General features: G+C 42.8%; 2 protein-coding genes across 2 annotated transcripts; one reads left to right on the top strand and one right to left on the bottom strand.

Annotated features, from left to right (window-relative positions):
• The first annotated feature begins 283 nt into the window (after positions 1 to 283).
• On the top strand, positions 284 to 8,489 carry wdr83 (WD repeat domain containing 83). The gene is made up of 10 exons (XM_058641676.1): positions 284 to 369; positions 2,352 to 2,462; positions 3,808 to 3,928; positions 4,006 to 4,111; positions 4,848 to 4,896; positions 5,115 to 5,241; positions 5,348 to 5,415; positions 5,491 to 5,599; positions 5,777 to 5,891; positions 8,053 to 8,489. The coding sequence occupies exons 2-10, from the start codon at positions 2,360 to 2,362 to the stop codon at positions 8,209 to 8,211; spliced, it is 957 nt and encodes a 318-aa protein (XP_058497659.1). The 5' UTR covers positions 284 to 369; positions 2,352 to 2,359; the 3' UTR covers positions 8,212 to 8,489.
• Positions 8,490 to 8,855: 366 nt separating this feature from the next.
• LOC131467651 (persephin) lies at positions 8,856 to 11,707 on the bottom strand. Its single transcript, XM_058641677.1, has 2 exons — positions 11,533 to 11,707; positions 8,856 to 9,756 (listed from the first exon to the last, which is right to left on the bottom strand). Exons 1-2 carry the CDS (start codon positions 11,609 to 11,611, stop codon positions 9,317 to 9,319), a joined length of 519 nt encoding a protein of 172 aa, XP_058497660.1. The 5' UTR covers positions 11,612 to 11,707; the 3' UTR covers positions 8,856 to 9,316.
• Positions 11,708 to 19,693: the final 7,986 nt, after the last annotated feature.

Raw genomic sequence — 19,693 nt, 5'->3', positions numbered from 1 at the left:
TGAAAATGATCATATAATGCAATTTAATGTTTGTAAAGAAAACTATAATTTAAAATGGAAATGCACATTGTCTGTCTATCTATCTATCTATCTCTCTCTCTATCTATCTATCTATCTATCTATCTATCTATCTATCTATCTATCTATCTATCTATCTATCTATCTATCCATCTATCTATCAGAGGAGGAGAACAGAGCAGTGGTAAATGTTTCACATACTACTGGACTGTATATGAGAACACAGGGTAATAGCCAGCCTCACCTACAGAGGGCAGCATTACGCCATACCTGCCGAAACCCTATTAGAAGAAGAACACGCCTCCCAGTGTGCACAGCGCAACTGACCAAGGAGTTGTGGTTGAAAATAATGTAAGTAGATGCTAAATTGGGAACATATTTTTATTCTATTTACAGTTTAAATAATGTATAGTGGTACGAGATAGTAGATACATCGACATGACGTTAATCTGCATTTGAAATCGTTGAAAAGTAAAGTGTATTATACAAACCTGTTTAGTGAAACACGTTCATTCTCTCCGTAGGAATCTTGTGTACAAAACATTGACAAATGTACGTCACAAACACACGTAACTCATTTCTACAGTAACTCATTTGATTTGCACTCTGTAACTTGATTTACCCAGTTAATGCTGACATGTTCGTGTAGCATGAAGCGGCTAACCTCACAGTGTGTAGAGCTGCATCAATGCTAACACAGCTAACTAGCAGTCCCTGTAACCAGTAGTAAGGTTAGTTTGCAGTTACATTGCTTAGAGTCCCTGTAAACTAGTAGTAAAGCTGACCTAGTTTACAGTGTATATTGCTAGAATTACAGCTACCATAGCTTACAGCAGTGTTTCTAAATCCTGCTCCTCAGCTCATCAGCAAACACTGCACTAGCCTACAGTCTGTAACTAGTGGCAAAGCTAACCTAGTTAAACCATAAACTAGGTTAAGTTTACGGTCTGTGTTACTAGGATGAACCACTACAGCGACTTCATTACAGATCTGTGTACCTAGTCGTTACGCTGAGGTAGCATAGCAGTAACTGAAGCTTTCTTCATTTAAGAGAATAAAAGTGTGTGTCTGACTTGTCTGTGTTGTGTTGTTTTGTGTTTTTTTTGCTCAGGCTGTGTCATGAGTGTGTCTGACTTGTCTGTGTTGTGTTGTTTTGTGAATTTTTTGCTCAGGCTGTGTCATGAGTGTGTCTGACTTGTCTGTGTTGTGTTGTTTTGTGTATTTTTTGCTCAGGCTGTGTCATGAGTGTGTCTGACTTGTCTGTGTTGTGTTGTTTTGTGTATTTTTTTGCTCAGGCTGTGTCATGAGTGTGTCTGACTTGTCTGTGTTGTGTTGTTTTGTGTATTTTTTTGCTCAGGCTGTGTCATGAGTGTGTCTGACTTGTCTGTGTTGTGTTGTTTTGTGTATATTTTGCTCAGACTGTGTCATGAGTGTGTCTGACTTGTCTGTGTTGTGTTGTTTTGTGTATTTTTTGCTCAGGCTGTGTCATGAGTGTGTCTGACTTGTCTGTGTTGTGTTGTTTTGTGTATTTTTTGCTCAGGCTGTGTCATGAGTGTGTCTGACTTGTCTGTGTTGTGTTGTTTTGTGTATTTTTTGCTCAGGCTGTGTCATGAGTGTGTCTGACTTGTCTGTGTTGTGTTGTTTTGTGTATTATTTTGCTCAGGCTGTGTCATTAGTGTGTCTGACTTGTCTGTGTTGTGTTGTTTTGTGTATTTTTTGCTCAGACTGTGTCATGAGTGTGTCTGACTTGTCTGTGTTGTGTTGTTTTGTGTATTTTTTGCTCAGGCTGTGTCATGAGTGTGTCTGACTTGTCTGTGTTGTGTTGTTTTGTGTATTTTTTGCTCAGGCTGTGTCATGAGTGTGTCTGACTTGTCTGTGTTGTGTTGTTTTGTGTATTTTTTCTCAGGCTGTGTCATGAGTGTGTCTGACTTGTCTGTGTTGTGTTGTTTGGTGTATTTTTTGCTCAGGCTGTGTCATGAGTGTGTCTGACTTGTCTGTGTTGTGTTGTTTTGTGTATTTTTTGCTCAGGCTGTGTCATGAGTGTGTCTGACTTGTCTGTGTTGTGTTGTTTTGTGTATTTTTTGCTCAGACTGTGTCATGAGTGTGTCTGACTTGTCTGTGTTGTGTTGTGTTGTGTATTTTGTGCTCAGGCTGTGTCATGAGTGTGTCTGACTTGTCTGTGTTGTGTTGTTTTGTGTATTTTTTGCTCAGGCTGTGTCATGAGTGTGTCTGACTTGTCTGTGTTGTGTTGTGTTGTGTATTTTGTGCTCAGGCTGTGTCATGAGTGTGTCTGACTTGTCTGTGTTGTGTTGTTTTGTGTATTTTTTGCTCAGGCTGTGTCATGGCGTTTCCTCAGCCTAAACCTCAGGCTCCTCAGCTTCCTCAGCATCTCCTCAGGACCATTAACTGTCAGCAGGGAGCTGTCAGGGCTGTTCGCTTCAATGGTATAAAAACCTCAGCATCCTAACCATGACACTGTTAGTAACATGTTAGCTCATGTGCAGGACAAGGTGAAACCTTTACTATTTTACACTTTAATTGACTAATTTTTCCTCATCGTCCTGAGTGTGAGCCTGATTTTTTGTTGTTGTAATTTTATGCCCTTGCTGACTCAGACTATATGTGTAGATTTCAATCCAATCACACATGGATCAGCTAGTTTTCTGAATCAGAAATTATGACATTATTAATAATAGATAATTGATTGCTAAGAAGTAATGTTTTAAGTAAAAAAAAAAATCAAATTCTTAATGTGAGATTTCCTTAATGTTCAATCAGAATGAAGTTATGAGCTTTAGAATGTTTACTCTCGGTCAAACAGCAAAAGTGATTTAACTTGAGGAAAGGAAGAATAATAGTTCTTGTTTCACTACTTTCATTTATTTTAATAGGTTAAACAATTACTATAAATTTCAGAGGTTTGGTTTAGGGCAAGTATACACACACATGCACTGATAAAAAAGACAAACAACAGAAGAGTTGTGCAGTTTTACTGAGCTACAGTTTTATACTCAAAATGCTAAAAACGCTGTTATTAATTAAATATGTCTTTTTTAATTGTACAGAATTGTTAAATGGTCAGTATTTATAATGTGTATAATATGTATTTTATTTAAAGCTGCTTCACACTACAGTTTTGCCATTAATTTGCATGTTAATACACCACATCTGACCCACACACCAATCAGTGTCTGTCTGTGTGTCTGTGTGTTATTCGCATCTCTCTCGAACCGATGGTCCGATTGATTTCAAACTTGACAGGTGTCTTGCTACGGGCACGAGTAAGTGCAGTTTGATGTTGTTTGGATATCAGTTAAAGAAGCACACATTGGCTCTCGCTGCTCTACTGTAGCCACTCCCCCTCTCACTCACACAGCACTGTGAGTGAGACAAGGTGCCATGAAACTGAGCCAGACAACGAACGCAGTGCCCCCAACCACAGACTGTTCACCCCCTCCCCTCAGGGAGGCGCTACACATCTCTCTGCACCCAAACCAGCAGGTGCAGAGGAAGCTTCTATCCTGCTGCTGTCAATCTAGCTCTGCATCCCTGTGTTATGCATGTTGTTCAGTTTTCCATATTTATTGTATGCCATTATGTCAGTATCAGTAGTTGCTTTCTACCAAACACAAATTAAAATGTCACAGACCTTTGTTGTGTCATAGTAACAATGAGCACTGAAACACACCAAGCCAACAATTACTGAAAACACAGAAAAACAGATTTTGCACGGGCACTGCACTAGTTCTTAAAATACCAGTAACGTATGACTTGTGTCCTCGTGGTCAGCTGATGGGAACTACCTGCTGTCCTGTGGTAGTGACAAGTCTCTGAAGCTGTGGGGTGTGAGCAGAGGGACCCTGTTAAAGACATACAGCGGCCATGGATATGAGGTTCTAGATGCTGATAGGTGAGTTGTCTGGCACGTCCTCCTCCTCCTGCAGTCTGGGTGACGGTGTTTAGTTTTCTGATTTGTTGTTTCCACAGTTCCTATGACAACAGCCAGCTTTGCTCCTGCAGCTCAGATAAGAGTGTGATCCTGTGGGATGTTGCCTCTGGCCAGGTCATTCGCAAACTCAGAGGTCACGCTGGGGTCAGTTTTAATTTTTGTCATGCCATGTCTTTGAATGTTCATGTTTCATGTCAGTGACTGCGTTGTGATGCAGAGTGATGTTTTTCAGGGCAAAGCCGTTCCTTCAAAGTTAAGCTTTTGACAGCTACACATCTAACCACGGAGAAAGCATGTTGTTGATGGTGTGCCAGTAAAAGCTAAGGAAGTGCACACAGCTGGAACGTTTCTTTACAAACAAATGTGGCCTTTTTGTTTGTGTCATATACTGAGTGTGGAATTTTAAAATGTGAAAGCATCAAGGGCTAATCACACCCTCACAACGGTCCATTATTATTATTATTATTCTATCTCTCCTGAGGAGAGCAGGGGATACAGGAGCTTAAAAATACACACCAGCAGATAAAGCATGAACCATAAACCACCCACTCAGAACAACACACCACAGTGCTGCACTTTGCAACAGGGTTAGGCTCACCCTCATTTTTAAAGAATGATGAAAAATTCCTCGGTGTTGTTATTGAAATCCAACTGTTAAATGATGACAAATAATATCGACCTTTTTCTTTTCCAAGCACAAACTCCTCATGGCTCGATGCTGACTCCACCTGTTTTTGTTTGTCTTAATCAAGCTTCATTTGGACAGTGAGGGTCCATAGGAAGTGATTCGTAATTCTCGTCACCTTTAATGTGCGTCTGCACTGTTTTGTGCTCCTCTTTTGTCTTTTGTTGACTCCGATCATATGTTTTATGTTTGCAGAAAGTCAACTGTGTGCAGTTCAATGAGGAGGCCACTGTTATTTTGTCTGGTGAGTCTCCACTCAAGTAAAATGTCAAAAATAATGGACGAGAAGTTGTTTTTAGCATCAACTTTTTGCACAGTTAATAAATAATTAATAATAAATGATTGTTATTATTAAATTATTATTAATAATAATAAATTCTGCAGAGATTATAAAATGATTCTTATTGTGTTTCAGTAAAAATGTGTATATATCGTGTATGTCATGGTTGTCTGTGTGTCCAGGATCCATTGACGGGACAGTGAGGTGCTGGGATACCAGGTCCAGGAGGTTTGAGCCCATTCAGGTTCTGGACGAGGCGAAGGACGGTATCAGCAGTGTGAAGGTCGTACAACATGAGCTGCTTACTGGGTGAGAGTGGATTTAAAGACCATTCCATTATAACTTGTGCACAGTACATTACTCTGACATCATCATACTTTGCTGGCATTTTATTTTGAAATACTCATCTGTTCAGATCAGTGGATGGCAGAGTGAGGCGCTACGACCTCAGGATGGGACAGCTGCATGTGGACTTCATCAACAGTCAGTTTTCAAAAGTTCTTCTTCCTCGTTACAGTGGTACTGGACAATAATGACAGATGACCTGCTGTGTTTCAGGTCCCATCACGTGTGTGTGCTTCAGTCAGGACGGTCAGTGCACACTGAGCTCCAGTCTGGACTCCGTGGTCAGACTGCTGGATAAGAGCACAGGGGAAATGCTGGGAGAGTGAGTGGTGTATTTGTTATTTCATTGATTTTAAAATCTTTAATACTTTTTATTTGTCCCGTGCTGGAACACCACAAATATCTACTCAATGTGTAATGACTTTTCTTTTTGCAATAATTTATATATATTTCAACATTTGAGCCGTGGTTCCTTGTTTATATTTGTTTCTATATTCAGGTATACAGGACATAAGATGAAGAGCTACAAACTGGACTGCTGTCTGTCCAGTAAGGACACACATGTCCTCAGCTGCTCTGAGGACGGACATGTCTACTGCTGGGACCTGGTTGAGGTAAGAAGTCACTTCAGTTTGTGAAAAACCCACTCCATCACTCTCCTTCTTGGTCAAATAGCCCTCACACAGCCTGGAGGTGTGTTTGGGCTCATTGTCCTGTTGAAAAATAAATGATGATGCTGCAGGATGCTGTGGTAGCCATGCTGGTTCAGTCTGATCCCCAACAGTGTGAGCAGCAAAGCCCCCCCCGCCCACACCATCACACCTCCTCCTCAAGCTTCACGGTGAGAACCATCCATGTAGAGACCATGGTTCACCTTTTCTGCGTCGCACAAAGACACGACGGGTGGAACCACAGGTCTCACATTTGGACTCATCAGACCAAAGCACATATTTCCACTGGTCTAATGTCCATTCCTTGTGTTTCTTGGTCCAAACAAATCTCTTCTGCTTGTTGCTTTTCCTCAGTGGTGGTTTTTTAGCAGCTATTTGACCATAAAGGCCTGATGAAGGCACAGTCTCCTCTGAACAGTTGATGTAGAGATGTGTCTGCTACTAGAACTCTGTGTGGCATTCATCTGGGCTCTGATCTGAGCTGATGTTCACTTGTGACTCAGATGAACTTGCTCTTCCTTTCCTGGGGCGGTCCTCATGTCAGCCAGTTTCCTCATAGCATTTGATGGTTTTTGCGACTGCACTTGGCGACACATGACTTTATAAAATAAAGTCCATAAAATATGTATGCAGTTTTTTGTTTAAAAAAACCCATCCTCTACAGGTGTCAAGTATTTAGCCTGATGTACCCTTACACTTGAACAATAACACAGCTCTGTTAATACTGGAGTGGAACCTTCATTAATGTTACCGGTAAATCCTGTGTTTGTCCTACTATTTCATTTAAAGAAATATCTGCTGTAAAAAAAACCTCTATTACGTCAAACTTTTGACTGGTAGTGTAAGTTGGATTGAAACACTACTAAAATAATTTGGTAGTAAAAACATAAATGACATGATGAAGTGCCCTGGTGTTGTAATTGAAGGGCTGAGCAGCTTGATTCCTCAGTCCTTGGTGGTGAAACACACGATATTCTGTGTAAACCTTTGTATTTACCTTTATTGACCAGTATCTGAGGCAGTGTCCAGGGAATGAGACGTCTTTTATTGTACATTATTATAACATTACTGCTGGTCTGTATTTATATAGAGCCGTTCTAGTCTTGATGACCACTCAACGCCCACATTAACACACCACTGTGCAGCAGTGTTTCTGTTACACATCTATTATACTTATTTACATAGGAGCCAGTGCACCTGTCACGGCAAGCAGTCGGGAATTGAACCCATAACCTTCAACTTGAAAGACGCCACGCTCGCCACTGGGCTACAGTTGAGCAGGCTACTATATAGTGTGCTACAAAGTAGAGCTGTAACCTTAAGAGTTAGGCCCGACCAGGCCTGAGCCAGACAAGTCCATTTTGATTGACAGCTTTTTAAAAATCTGACATTATTCAAATGCTCTTCTGCCTTTTGTCAAGAATGAGTCATTTATACATTTACAGCTGGAACAAAGAAATAAAATAAGTCCTCAACACCTGAACAGTATTCGTCTTTCTCGTGCTAATCGAAACGCATCACCTGATCACTCATTTACTGCCCGAGCCTGAGCCTGAGCCTGAACCTGAGCCTGAACCTGAGCATGAACCTGAGCCTGAACCTGAACCTTGCCCATGTAAAATGATAGAAAGAAGATCTTCAGCTGTAGCCTTGACTCCCCACTGCAGATCCCATCTGTGTTCTGCTGTGCAGCAGTAGGTCACCATTGTAGCTCTGTGAATGTTAATTAGCAGCTGTTGCTGTTGTTCATACAAAGTTAAAGGGGCTCCATGTGAAATATAGAAAACTGCTGCAATCAAAACACTAAACACTGGAGAGCGTTGGTTGCTGCACAAACAGAGCTGTGTTTCACTGTGTTCATACACATACTGGCTGTTTGGCAGCAGCAGCAGCAGAAGATGAGCATGTTTCCAGCTGCTTCTCCACTGCAGCCCCTTGTTTTTCTTCTTTAACGTCTCATCATAATATGATGGAGGGAGACACTGATTAGACACTGATTAGCCATTTTTACTCCACAGCTGCAGCTCACTGTGTTTCACTAACTCGTCTAGAAGCATTAGCCGTTGCTTGTGACACTGACGTCTTTGAACTCTCTCACCTGCAGGGGTCTTTGTCCTTGAAGCTGCCCGTGGGTAAAGCCGTGGTTCAGTCACTGTCCTTCCACCCCACAGAGACCTGCCTCCTCACGTCCATGGAAGGCTGTGTCCAGGTGTGGGCAGCGGAGCCAGAGGAGACGCAGGAGGAGGTCACCATGGCAACATAACACATAGGTGTTAGAGCTGATCACTCACACCACATTCAAGGACCACATGGACACACTTCTTTACACGTGTGATACAAATAGATTTTTAATGTGTTAACAGCTATGTTAAAAGAGGTAAGACTGTATCAGAACTGTCCCTGGGAAAAAAGTGGTATGAAGCAATCTCTCATTTTTAGTTTGGACTCACAAACATTGTCTATTTTTTTTTTCAATGTGTGTGAAACAATCCTATAAATACTGTATATTTTCTTGAATAAAAATAAGCGTCATTAAACCTTTCCATGTTGTATAATGACTCACATAAAGATCACAAACTTTTTTATCACTTTATTAAACATAGTGACGAGCACATGACAAAATAAATAAATCCACATGAGAGGATGATGTCAAATAAATAAATAACTTATCTTACATAAATACACGGCTGGTTCTACCTGTGCAGCTTTGTATATGTGATGCCCTATGTTATTTCCAACATTGCACTGAATATTATAAATAAATACAGGTCAGCTTATTTTAAAAAAGTCAAGTAGCTTGTCGAGAAATCGTGTTACAGTCTCTTCTGGCTCCGTTCACACTGGTTAGGGATTGTAGTTAACGTTACTTTGTAAATGTGTTCCAGTCTTGAAGTGACACCACGTCATACCATGTCACACACGGCACAGAAGGAACCGCTTTAAAGTGAATGAATGAATGAGCAGCAGATAATGTACAGGATGGTGAGTTATGTTGTTAAATGGAGGCTCAGTGTGTGTGTGAGTGAAAATCTGTGATGTTTTGCACCACATACATGAACGTGTGTCTAATAACAAGTTTAAAAGCTCAATCATTTCCACCCATCATCCTGTTCATAAGGGTCGCAAATGTGATTTAAAAAAAAAAAGAAAGAAAAAAGACGTAAAAATAAATAAATCAAATAAAACATACGGGGCCTTTTGAGTCTGCAGTGTGAACGTAACCTTAAAGTCAGGAAGTCGAGCATTAACAACACTTTTCATTTCTATCTTTAAAGAAAAGGTATTTCCATTTGAAGAGCTCACAGAACTAAAGCTCGTTGTATTTATTTACTCAGGCCTGTCACATATAACCCTCCACACTCACACATCTACCCCATACAGCTGCAGCCAGCGGCCGACAGCTTCTCCACCCTGTGCCACCGGTGCGAGTTGTCCAGGAAGGCCATGTCCTCGTGGTGGGCGGGCCTGCAGCAGGGGGCGTCGTGCCACTGCTCCCCAGGCGCCGGGTGGGGGAGCACACCACTGAGCAGGAGGTTAGACAGAGTGAGGTCGTGGTTGGAGCGGATCCGGGGACATGTCCCGCTGCAGTACTTAAAGAGGACGGTCTCGTCCGAGTCATAGCCCAACCCGAGGTCCCGGACCTGCAACAGGATGGAGCGCAGGCCGCACTGGGGGTTGAGAGGAGAGCGACGAGATCGCACTGGGACTGGGTCGATGGGGTTGGGAGATGGCTGGACTCCAGAGACTTCTGTCTCAGCTGGATGTCTTCTTTTGTCCTCATGTGAAGAAGCCGTTTCTGGCTTCTGGTCTAGAGAAGACGGAAGGAGACATGAATACATCTGATTCACACATGAATACACACAGCAGAGAAACTTTATCTGTAATTATGACATGCATTCACTGTGGCATCGCTGCCACGTTTATTTCTGTCCACTGTTGTTCATGTTTCAGCAGCATCAGTGTTTATGATTGACCACGGTGTTCAGTCTTTTTCAGCACATCCCAGTAATCAGTGCCGGCCCTGAGTAATTTGGTGCCCTAGGCAAGATTTTAGCTGGCGCCCCCTTGCATCGCAGCAGTCAATTTCACAATCAACTTTCATACAATCACACAGAAACTGCATGTGTGTATTAAAGATTTTATTTCTTTGACTAAAAAATATCACACCAAATAAAAACTAAAGAAAGAAACAAGTGATAAAATTAAAAAGGACAGCAGCACCTGATGCTGTGTCACTGGGGGTGGTACTGAAATATTTTAAAAGTGCATCTGAAGAGAGAAGAGAAGTATATGTGACGACTGCATGTTACATTTGAATAAAAAAACAGATACTTGGTGTGTTATACATGAGACTAATATAGACTAAAAATGAAAATGTGATGAGATTCATTCAACTTTATTGTCATTGCAATGCAATTCAGTCTAACTAGAGTGATAAAACCAGTAAAGTGCAGTGAACTGAATATATATGTATATATAGCCTATGAATGATATGGGAAAGCTAAGGTATGAAATATTAACAGTAATACACTTTAACCGCACTTTAACACTGATGTAAACTTTAACAAACATAAACTGTGACACATAAAACCAAAGGCTTACAACCACCCTATTACAAAGGGGATGGACAACTAAAAGCATTTTAACTGACATACAAGCAGGAAAGACACCTGTAAAATAACACCTGAACAGGCCTAACGTTAAGTTTCCAAACGTCCCTGATGAATTTAAGGTGGAGTAACATTAACACACGTCCACTCAGCTATTTAGTGATTATTAAACAATGTTGCTATCGTCCGAAGTAAGCTAGCAAGCTAACACTCTGCTCCAACAACGGTAACTACGATGCATTATTTAATAATCTTTGCTATGACTTTTTGTCGCTGTGGGCTTATATAATATTTCGAAATAATAGTAATAATGGCACTGGTAAAAAAAAAAAAAAGTAGTATTTATAATTTAAAAAAAATATATATATTTTTTTCTCCGTTTTCGGCGCCCCCTGCGGATGACGGCGCCCCTAGCATTTGCCTATACTGCCTATGCCCAGGGCCGGCTCTGCCAGTAATGCTGCATGGAGTTCAGGTCTGGACTCTGTGGTGGTCTGTCACTGTGTAACAATGATGACTCATGAACTCTTCTTTTGCAGTTTGATGAACGATGGAATTATTATCATCTTGGAATGTGCCTGAAAATCCCAGTCATTCCTCTGAGGTCGTCAACTGACCACATAAAGTTGCTGAACCTAGACTTGACCAAGACCAGAACACAGCCCCACAGTGTGTGTGTGTGTGTTTGTGTGTGTGTGTTCAATAGAAACCAAGAGCATCTGATACTGTACTGCACATTCAAACACCAGATGTTCCACAGTGTCAATACTCACTAAAGATGTTCCCGATCCAGATTACCACCAAAATCTAATCCCATTCAGAAAATTTCATCCTTATCTTTTTCAGTTAAACGCCAGTAAATATGAAATCTTCAACAAAGAAACCTCAGAGAGGCTGAAAATCACGTAATCAAGTGATAACATTCAACACGTTGGTCTCATAATGAGCCAAAGGTCATAGGTCAAAGCACTTACCAATCAGCGACCTGGTCCAGCGAGCCTGTCCTCTCTGTATGCAGAAGAGAAGCAGCACCAGCTTCAGCAGGCACCTCATGGTCACTCTGTGTTCCTCTCAAAGTTAAGTTGAAGTGTCTGCAGACACGAGTGATGCTCGAGATGCAGACGAGTCACCACCTCCGATATATAGCCCTCAGAGATAAGGGGGGGGGGGGGGGAGGGGGGGGAGACAGACGCTAACCCGTTACTTGCCAACAGACGATCCCGCTCACCTGAGCCTGACAGGGAGCGTAGGAGGGCAGACGGGCCATTCACCCAGAATTTGTCCTGTCGGGATTATCTAATTGGTGTAAATCACCAGTTTATTGAGTTTCTCCCAGATGTTTTTCCAGAGGACGTCGGGCCCCCCTGGCAATATGGATTCCCGGAGGTTCAGGGCTTTTAAAAAGCTGCTAATGACGTCACTTTGATGATGCTGAGAAGAATGTGTGATAAATGACTGTAGATAGGACAACAGGAAGAGCAGCATGAGTCCTAACATTGACCTCTGCTGGATCTGCTGAAAAATCCAAACAAAAAAACGTTCAAAGGTCAAGTATGAGAGATGAAAGGGAAGGTTTCAGCTGGAAAACAACAGATATTCCATTACAGGCCAATCGTCTTGAGCCGCTTCATAAATTGGGGGATTTCGTGCAGCAATGTGCAGCTGACATGTAGAATATGTAGAATATGCGTTATGTAATGCTTACAAGGCCTGAACAGAGAGTGGAATTTGGAGGCCTTGTTGCAGGAGAGAGCAGATTGGGTGTGTGTGCAGCTCAGACACCTCACTGCAACTTACTGAGCTGCTGAAGTTACAAAACAAACAAAACACAGTGAACACAAATTCATTTGCAAGTTGCCAAATGTGAGATTTACAGGCCCATGAATACATGTTGACATTTTATTGTGGATTATATGAAATAAATTGAGCCATTTTATGGATGTGAGCAGCACCTGTGTTTTTTGGAATAGAACACAGATTTAAAGCTGCAGTCGGCGAGAGCAGCTCGTGTGATTCAAAGCCCAAACTCAGCTCTACAGAGCTCCAGGGTTAGTTTGTCAGAAGCTGCAGTTATGAGCAGTAGTTTTCAGCATGAACACCATGAACATTACAATAGAATACAATACAATATAATATTACAACATTACAATATATACTATTAGAGTAACGTGACATTTGTTGTAGAAATGCTAATCCTGTAGCTTCCACTGCACTAGAATATGTTATGTGCTTCATCACCGCAGCGTCTGATAACTGCCCGGCTGTAACCTTCACTGTCACAGGCGTCTCCTCATGCTAACACAGCCTCCTTCAGTGCACAAAGCAGGGGCATAATTATTCTTTACTCTGAGAAGAGGGGTAGCATACCGTAGGATCCCTTCTACTTTGTCTCCAACAGGTGGACTGCCTCCTGATCCTTCCTCTGTCTCTACTTGGACACATTGAAAGCATCCGCATGAATATTTTGCCCAGACTACTTTATTTGTCTCAGATGTTAGCAATAGAAATTCCAAAATCCGTCTTTGATAATTTGGATAAAATAATTTCAAAATTCATATGGCAAAAAAAGTGAAAGAGCTCCCAGATGACTGGACAACTACAGCTAATGTAATCAGGGAGAAAGGTAGGAGAGTACTTGGTGTGTCGTCTTGAAGGAAAGTAGATAAGGAGACTTGGTGGTGGAATGGGGAAGTGCAGGAGTATATAAAGAGAAAGAGGTTAGCAAAGAACAAGTGGGACACTGAGGAGACTGAAGAGAGCAGACAGGAGTACAGGGAGATGCAGCACAAGGTAAAGGTAGAGGTGGCAAAGGCCAAACAAAGGGCGTATGATGACTTGTATGCTAGGTTGGAAAGTAAGGAGGGAGAGAATGATTAATACAGGTTGGCAAAACAGAGAGATAGAGATGGGAAAGACGTCCAGCAGGTTTGAGTGATTAAGGATAGAGAGGGACATGTGTTGACAGGTGCCACAGAAGTAATGGGAAGATGGAAAGAGTACTTTGAAGAGCTAATGAATGAGGTAAATGAAAGAGAGCAAAGGGTAGAAGAGGTGACTACTGTGTTTCTGGTTAGATTATTCAACAGGATCTTAGAGAGTGAGGGGATGCCTGAGGAATGGAGAAGAAGTGTGATGGTGCCCATTTTTAAGAATAAGGGAGATGTTCAGAATTGCAGTAACTATAGAGGAATAAAGTTGATGAGCCATACAATGAAGTTATGGGAAAGAGTAGTGGAAACTAGACTGAGAGTAGAAGTCAGCATTTGTGAGCAACAGTATGGCTTCATGCCTAGAAAGAGTACTACAGATGCAGTATTTGCTTTAAGAATGCTGGTAGACAAATACAGAGAAGGTCAGAGGGAGCTGCATTGGGCCTTTGTAGATCTGGAAAAAGAGAGAGGAACTATGGTACTGTATGAGGAAGTCTGGAGTGGCAGAGAAGTATGTTAGACTGGTGCAGGACATGTATGCCAACTGTGAGACAGCGGTGAGGTGTGCTGTAGGTGTGACAGAGAAGTTCATGGTGGAGGTGGGACTACATCAGGGTTCGGCTCTGAGTCCCTTCTTGTTTGCGGTGGTGATGGACAGACTGACAGATGAGGTTAGACAGGAATCTCCATGGACTATGATGTTTGCAGATGACATTGTGATCTGTGGTGAGAGAAGAGACCAGGTGGAGGAAAAGCTCCAGAGGTGGAGATATGCTCTAGAAAGGAGAGGAATGAAGGTTAGTCGCAGCAAGACAGAATATATGTGTGTGAATGAGAGGAACCCAAGTGGAACCATGAGGCTACAGGGAGTGGAGATAAAGAAGGTGGAGGATTTGAAGTATTTAGGGTCAAAAGTCCAGAGCAGTGGAGATTGTGGAAAAGAGGTGAAGAAACGTGTTCAAGCTGGTTGGAATGGGTGGAGAAAAGTGTCAGGGGTAATGTGTGATAAAAGAGTATCAGCCAGAATGAAAGGAAAGATATACAAGACAGTGGTGAGACCAGCGATGCTGTATGGTCTAGAGACAGTGGCACTGAGGAAAAGACAGGAAGCAGAGCTGGAGGTAGCAGAGATGAAGATGTTGAGGTTCTCTTTGGGAGTGACGAAGATGGATAGGATCAGGAATGAGTCAATCAGAGGAACAGCACATGTTAGATGTTTTGGAGATAAGGTCAGAGAGGCCAGAATGAGATGGTTTGGTCATGTACAGAGGAGGGATAGTGAGTATATTGGTAGAAGGATGCTGGGGTTGGAACTGCCAGGCAGGAGGTCTAGAGGAAGACCAAAGAGAAGGTTTATGGATGTAGTGAAAGAGGACATGAAGTTAGTTGGTGTGAGAGAGGGGGATACAGAGAACAGGGTGAGATGGAGGAGGTTGATTCGCTGTGGCGACCCCTGAAGGGAGCAGCCCAAAGGAAAAGAAGAAGAAGAAGCTGCACTCTCTACCTGTGAGTTGTGGTTTTACTAGTAAAACTAGTGAAAACTGAAAACATGGCTGCCAGAGGGCACAAAAGCCGCCTCACACAAGATAGAAAGCCACCATCGTAAGTCTGTGTTATCTTGTGTCGGGGCGACGGTGGATCGGTGGCAGGAGGAGTTGTCTTTCAGTTGGAACGTTGAGGGTTCTTGATTACCGGTTCTGCTAGTCCATGTGCCGACGTGTCCTTGGGCAAGACAGTTAACCCCAAGTTGTTCCTGACGGCTTTGCTGGCAGTATGTGTGATGATGCACTGTATGAATGTGTGAGTGCACCGGTGAAAGCAGCGGTGGAACTGTAAACTAACTGTAAACTAACTGCTCTTCTGAACCAACACCATAGAGAGAATAAGTGTTCAGTCGTTCGTGTCATTCCAAATGAAGGATTTCAAATACTGAATTCACAAAACAACATATTTAAATATAGTGATTGAGGCAGCATGATATTCAATCCCTGATGATCTGTCCTCTCTCTCTTTTGTCTGTCTCTGGTTTTGTGTGTTTTTTTCTTACATTCTTTAACGTTCAGGACAAAAATGTGTCGTGGTGTTTAAAGGTGAATTTCAGAACAGTTTAATACCGTAAATACAATAACTTTCCCGTGGTTTCTGTTAATACCAGACTCCTGACTCCACTTATTCAAATATCGACAGGGTTGAGTCCAATGAGGTTTTAGCTTTATTTATGATGGTTTAACAGCCCCATCCTTCATGTGTAATAGCTCTGTTGATATGATTTACAGAGGAATCATCTCGAGATCTTCAACTGAAATTTACTGCCAGGAATTTGAGTCGTTATTTCAGCCAATGAATTACTATTTCAAATGAAAAGTGTCCATCAGTTATGAAAAGGATCATTAATTCATGTTTTGTTTCGTTGTCTTACAACTTAATTCATACAAAAAAAAAGTAATTGTGTAATAATCCTCATCTTCTGTTCCCGTCATCCGAAGAAGTCAAAGTATGTTGATGATGTTGAATCGAGTCTTAAATGTTCACCATAGACAAGATTGTTGAGTTTGATCCAGATTCTCTGTTTGGGCTCCGGTCTTTCTCTCCTTGTAACAAACGTATGAGTTTATTCTAAAAAACCATGAGAGTTCTTGTCTTTTATTGACACAGCACTCTCTGAACACACGTCTGATGTCAGAACCCAGCCTTCCTGAAAACTAACTGTCGTAAACACCTTCTCTGACATCTCCCCCATTTTTAACAGCTTCACTATCAAAGAATACAAACATAAATAACAGTAACTTCAGAACCATCAGTAACCAGCCGATAAGAGACTTATTAACAAACACCTTTGTATCACAACGTTACCGTAATGTCCTTCACAGATCCCGTCTCTGAACAGGTCTATCAACTCTACCCGACCTGGTTGAGGCAGTCCATAAGGGGTCACCTTTGGACCAGGAGCGCTACTACATCCAGGGCTGGCCTGAGTGTCCGGTGTGTTTGGTTTTGAAGAGGGTTCCACTGGGGACCCTACGTCAGGCACTGCTGTCGGTTGAGCTCTCCTGAGCCACTTGTGGGGTTGTGGGGGCTAGAGGTCACATGTTTAAAACCCATCTCACGGGCAAAGTCTTTGGAAACGTCACTGCTAAACTGTGGCTCATTGTCACCGACAACCTCCTCCGTTTTTCCATACCGGGCAAAAGTCGCTTTCAGCTTCAAAGTCAGCTGAGCACTTGTGGTGGTTGGCATGTGGAGTAACTCCAGGTATCTGCTAAGACAAGAAAGTTCTCTTTTCCATGTTCTTCTCCACAGCCTGTCTGGGAGGGGCTCTCTGTTCTGTGAAGCTGTGCCTGACCACCACACTGAAGTGTTTGCTTTCATTCTGCATTTGTCAAGTCCTTGATGACCATCATGTGTTCGCTCTGACATGTCTGATCTCATTGACCATGGTATCACCATCCTGCTCCCTCTGAGTATCACCTCTGTGTGTGTTGTATGTGGGTTTTTTTTGTGTCTAATCTTTATTTAGTGTAAAACAATCTCCACCATAATGTGGAGTGAAATATTAAGATAATATCAACGAGACATTAACAAAACAAACAAAAAGAACCAAGCCTGGTTCATTCAATCTCCATGTTGTGTCTACAGTTCAAGTGTATCTTCAGATAGATGACACTATCTTCAGACACATCTGCCACTCCAATCCAACAGTCCTTTATTTTATCTCTGTTTTCTTTCTGCATAAAAAAAGAGTCAGTTCTGGAGAACTAATGACCCTAATCTCTCTGCAGTGGACGCAGAGCAAATATCTCCTCCCATGTATTCCTGACCAGTTTTGTGACTGATTTCTTATGTCTCTTAAAACTAGCTGTATCCATGTCATAATCCATTAACACGTGTACATATGCCCTCTGCCTCCAATCCGATGGTGTCAAATAGAGATTTTAAAAAATCCCTTACTACACTCAGGTCATATATGTTCACCAACGTCAGCATTGTTTGCCCATCATCCCTTTTACAATAGTAGAAGTTCCCTCTTTGTCTTTTATTTCCTTTTGGCCAATTCATCTATAACCCATCAAACCATACTTTAACTTTACCTACCCATAGCAAGTTATAACAGTTTGGTGTTCATTTTAACTCGGGTTATCAGTGAGATATGAACTTCGTGCAGTCTTTCACGCGAGTTTGCCTGCTCCTCTGGTGCGTCCACTCCCGCCGTGTTTCCAAGTCGCGCTTCCGGTTGATTGAAGCCTCTCAGCGATGGTGGTTCCTCCGGTGTTGGTCCCTGTGTGATCAACCTCGTATCCTCTCCCCCGCAGGTGACGGGTTGCCTCCTCTGCACTGCCTTAAGTTTTCACCCCGCTGGACCAGTGGATGCACATCCTATATAGAGATGTCTGAAAGCAGCTGCCTTCTCTCTTTAAGATCGTTTTGACTTTAAAGTTTGCTTTGCACTGTTGCAGCGTCCTCGCCGAGTAATCATGATCAAAATAAATCCTGATTCCACCGAGGGAGGAAACCATCTCCTTTACAGTAAACTAACGGAAGTTGATGATGATTGATCTGGGAGAGCCAAGGCTCAATGAGCGCGTGGAATCTGGAGCTCAGAGTTGATCAATGTCTTCCTTAAGGTCTGTCAGTTCGTTTCTCATTTGTGCTGTAATTTCATCTGTGAGTGTTTTTAGGTCCGTCTTCGTTTCGTTATGCAGGGCTTGAATTTGCTTGCTGATGCCGTCCAGGCTGCTTTGAAACCAGGCCATGCCAACTTCAGGTGTTAGCTCGCTCTCGAGGCCATGCTAACTTCAGGTGTTAGCTCACTCTCGAGGCCATGCTAACTTCAGGTGTTAGCTTGCTCTCGAGGCCATGCCAACTTCAGGTGTTAGCTCGCTCTCGAGGCCATGCCAACTTCAGGTGTTAGCTCACTCTCGAGGCCATGCTAACTTCAGGTGTTAGCTCACTCTCGAGGCCATGCCAACTTCAGGCGTTAGCTCGCTCTCGAGGCCATGCCAACTTGTCGGCACTCCACGGCATTCTCCGCTTGTCGTCGTGTGGAGTTTTAGCGGAGTTCATAATGTTGGCATACGGGAACTCCTGTCTCACGCGTCCATCCTGCTCTACCGTCCCACCGGAAGTCCCAGGCCACCCATTCTTAATGTACCTGATTACCACTTGGAGTTGCTCATCAGTGGCTCTCTCTGCTCGGATGCCGTACACATCCGTCTGTGACGCCGGGACGCTGCTCACCACAGCAGCAACACAACACTTGACATCTGTGTGGTTGTCTCCGCTGTTCCTCGCTCCTGGACAGCATGTCTGCCACAACCAGTGTTTTCCCTGGTGCGTATTCAGCCTCCAGGTTGAACCTCATCAGCCGCATGAGTCTTTGGCAGTGTACTGGTGTGTTGTCAAGGTCTTGGGAGTTCATCAGTATCATCAGGAATAAGGGGTTTGTGGTCTGTAATGAGTTTAAACACAGGCAGACCATAGAGGTATTTCTCAAACCTTTAGTTGGCATCACTCAGTCGTCTTGAACAGAATGCCACATTTCCAGGCTGATGTGGATCTTAGCAGTTTATACAGCGGTTGAGCCACTGTGGCCAGGTCAGGAATATATCATGCCAAGGGCTCTCCTTAGCTCCTTAGCTCTTGGGCACTTTCAGGCGGGGTGAGCATATTGATCGCTGACACCGGGTTGGGTAGCACACCGTCTTTGTTGATCACTTGGCCCAAGAAATGTAACTCAGTCTTTGTCAGCATGCATTTCTCTGTGTTCAACTTCAGGCCTGCTGACTCTAGACGCTTATTGTGCTCACTCATGTCCCTACAAAAGACAATGACATCATCCATACAGACTGTAATCCCTGCAGCCATTCGAGAGTCTCCCACATCTTCCTTCGAAAACTTTCTGGGGCACTGGTGATCCCGACAGGGAAGACGCTTGAAGCAGTACCTTCCATAAGGTGTTATGAAGGTGGTTAGCCTCTGGCTATCCTTGTCCAGAGGGATTTGCCAGAATCCTGAAGCTGCGTGCAGAGAAGAGAAAACTGTAGACCCACACAACTGGGCTATCAGATCTTCAGATGTAGGCAGAATGAACTTTTACATTACATTACATTACATGTCATTTCGCAGACGCTTTTATCCAAAGCGACTTACAATAAGTGCATTTAAACATTTGGGTACAAATAAGAGCTAGAAGTAAGTAAGAGCTTCA

Source organism: Solea solea, chromosome 10, assembly GCF_958295425.1.
Source record: "Solea solea chromosome 10, fSolSol10.1, whole genome shotgun sequence".
Lineage (NCBI taxonomy): Eukaryota > Metazoa > Chordata > Actinopteri > Pleuronectiformes > Soleidae > Solea > Solea solea.
Note: the sequence above shows the minus strand (reverse complement) of the source record. Positions and strands in the feature narration are given on the sequence as shown.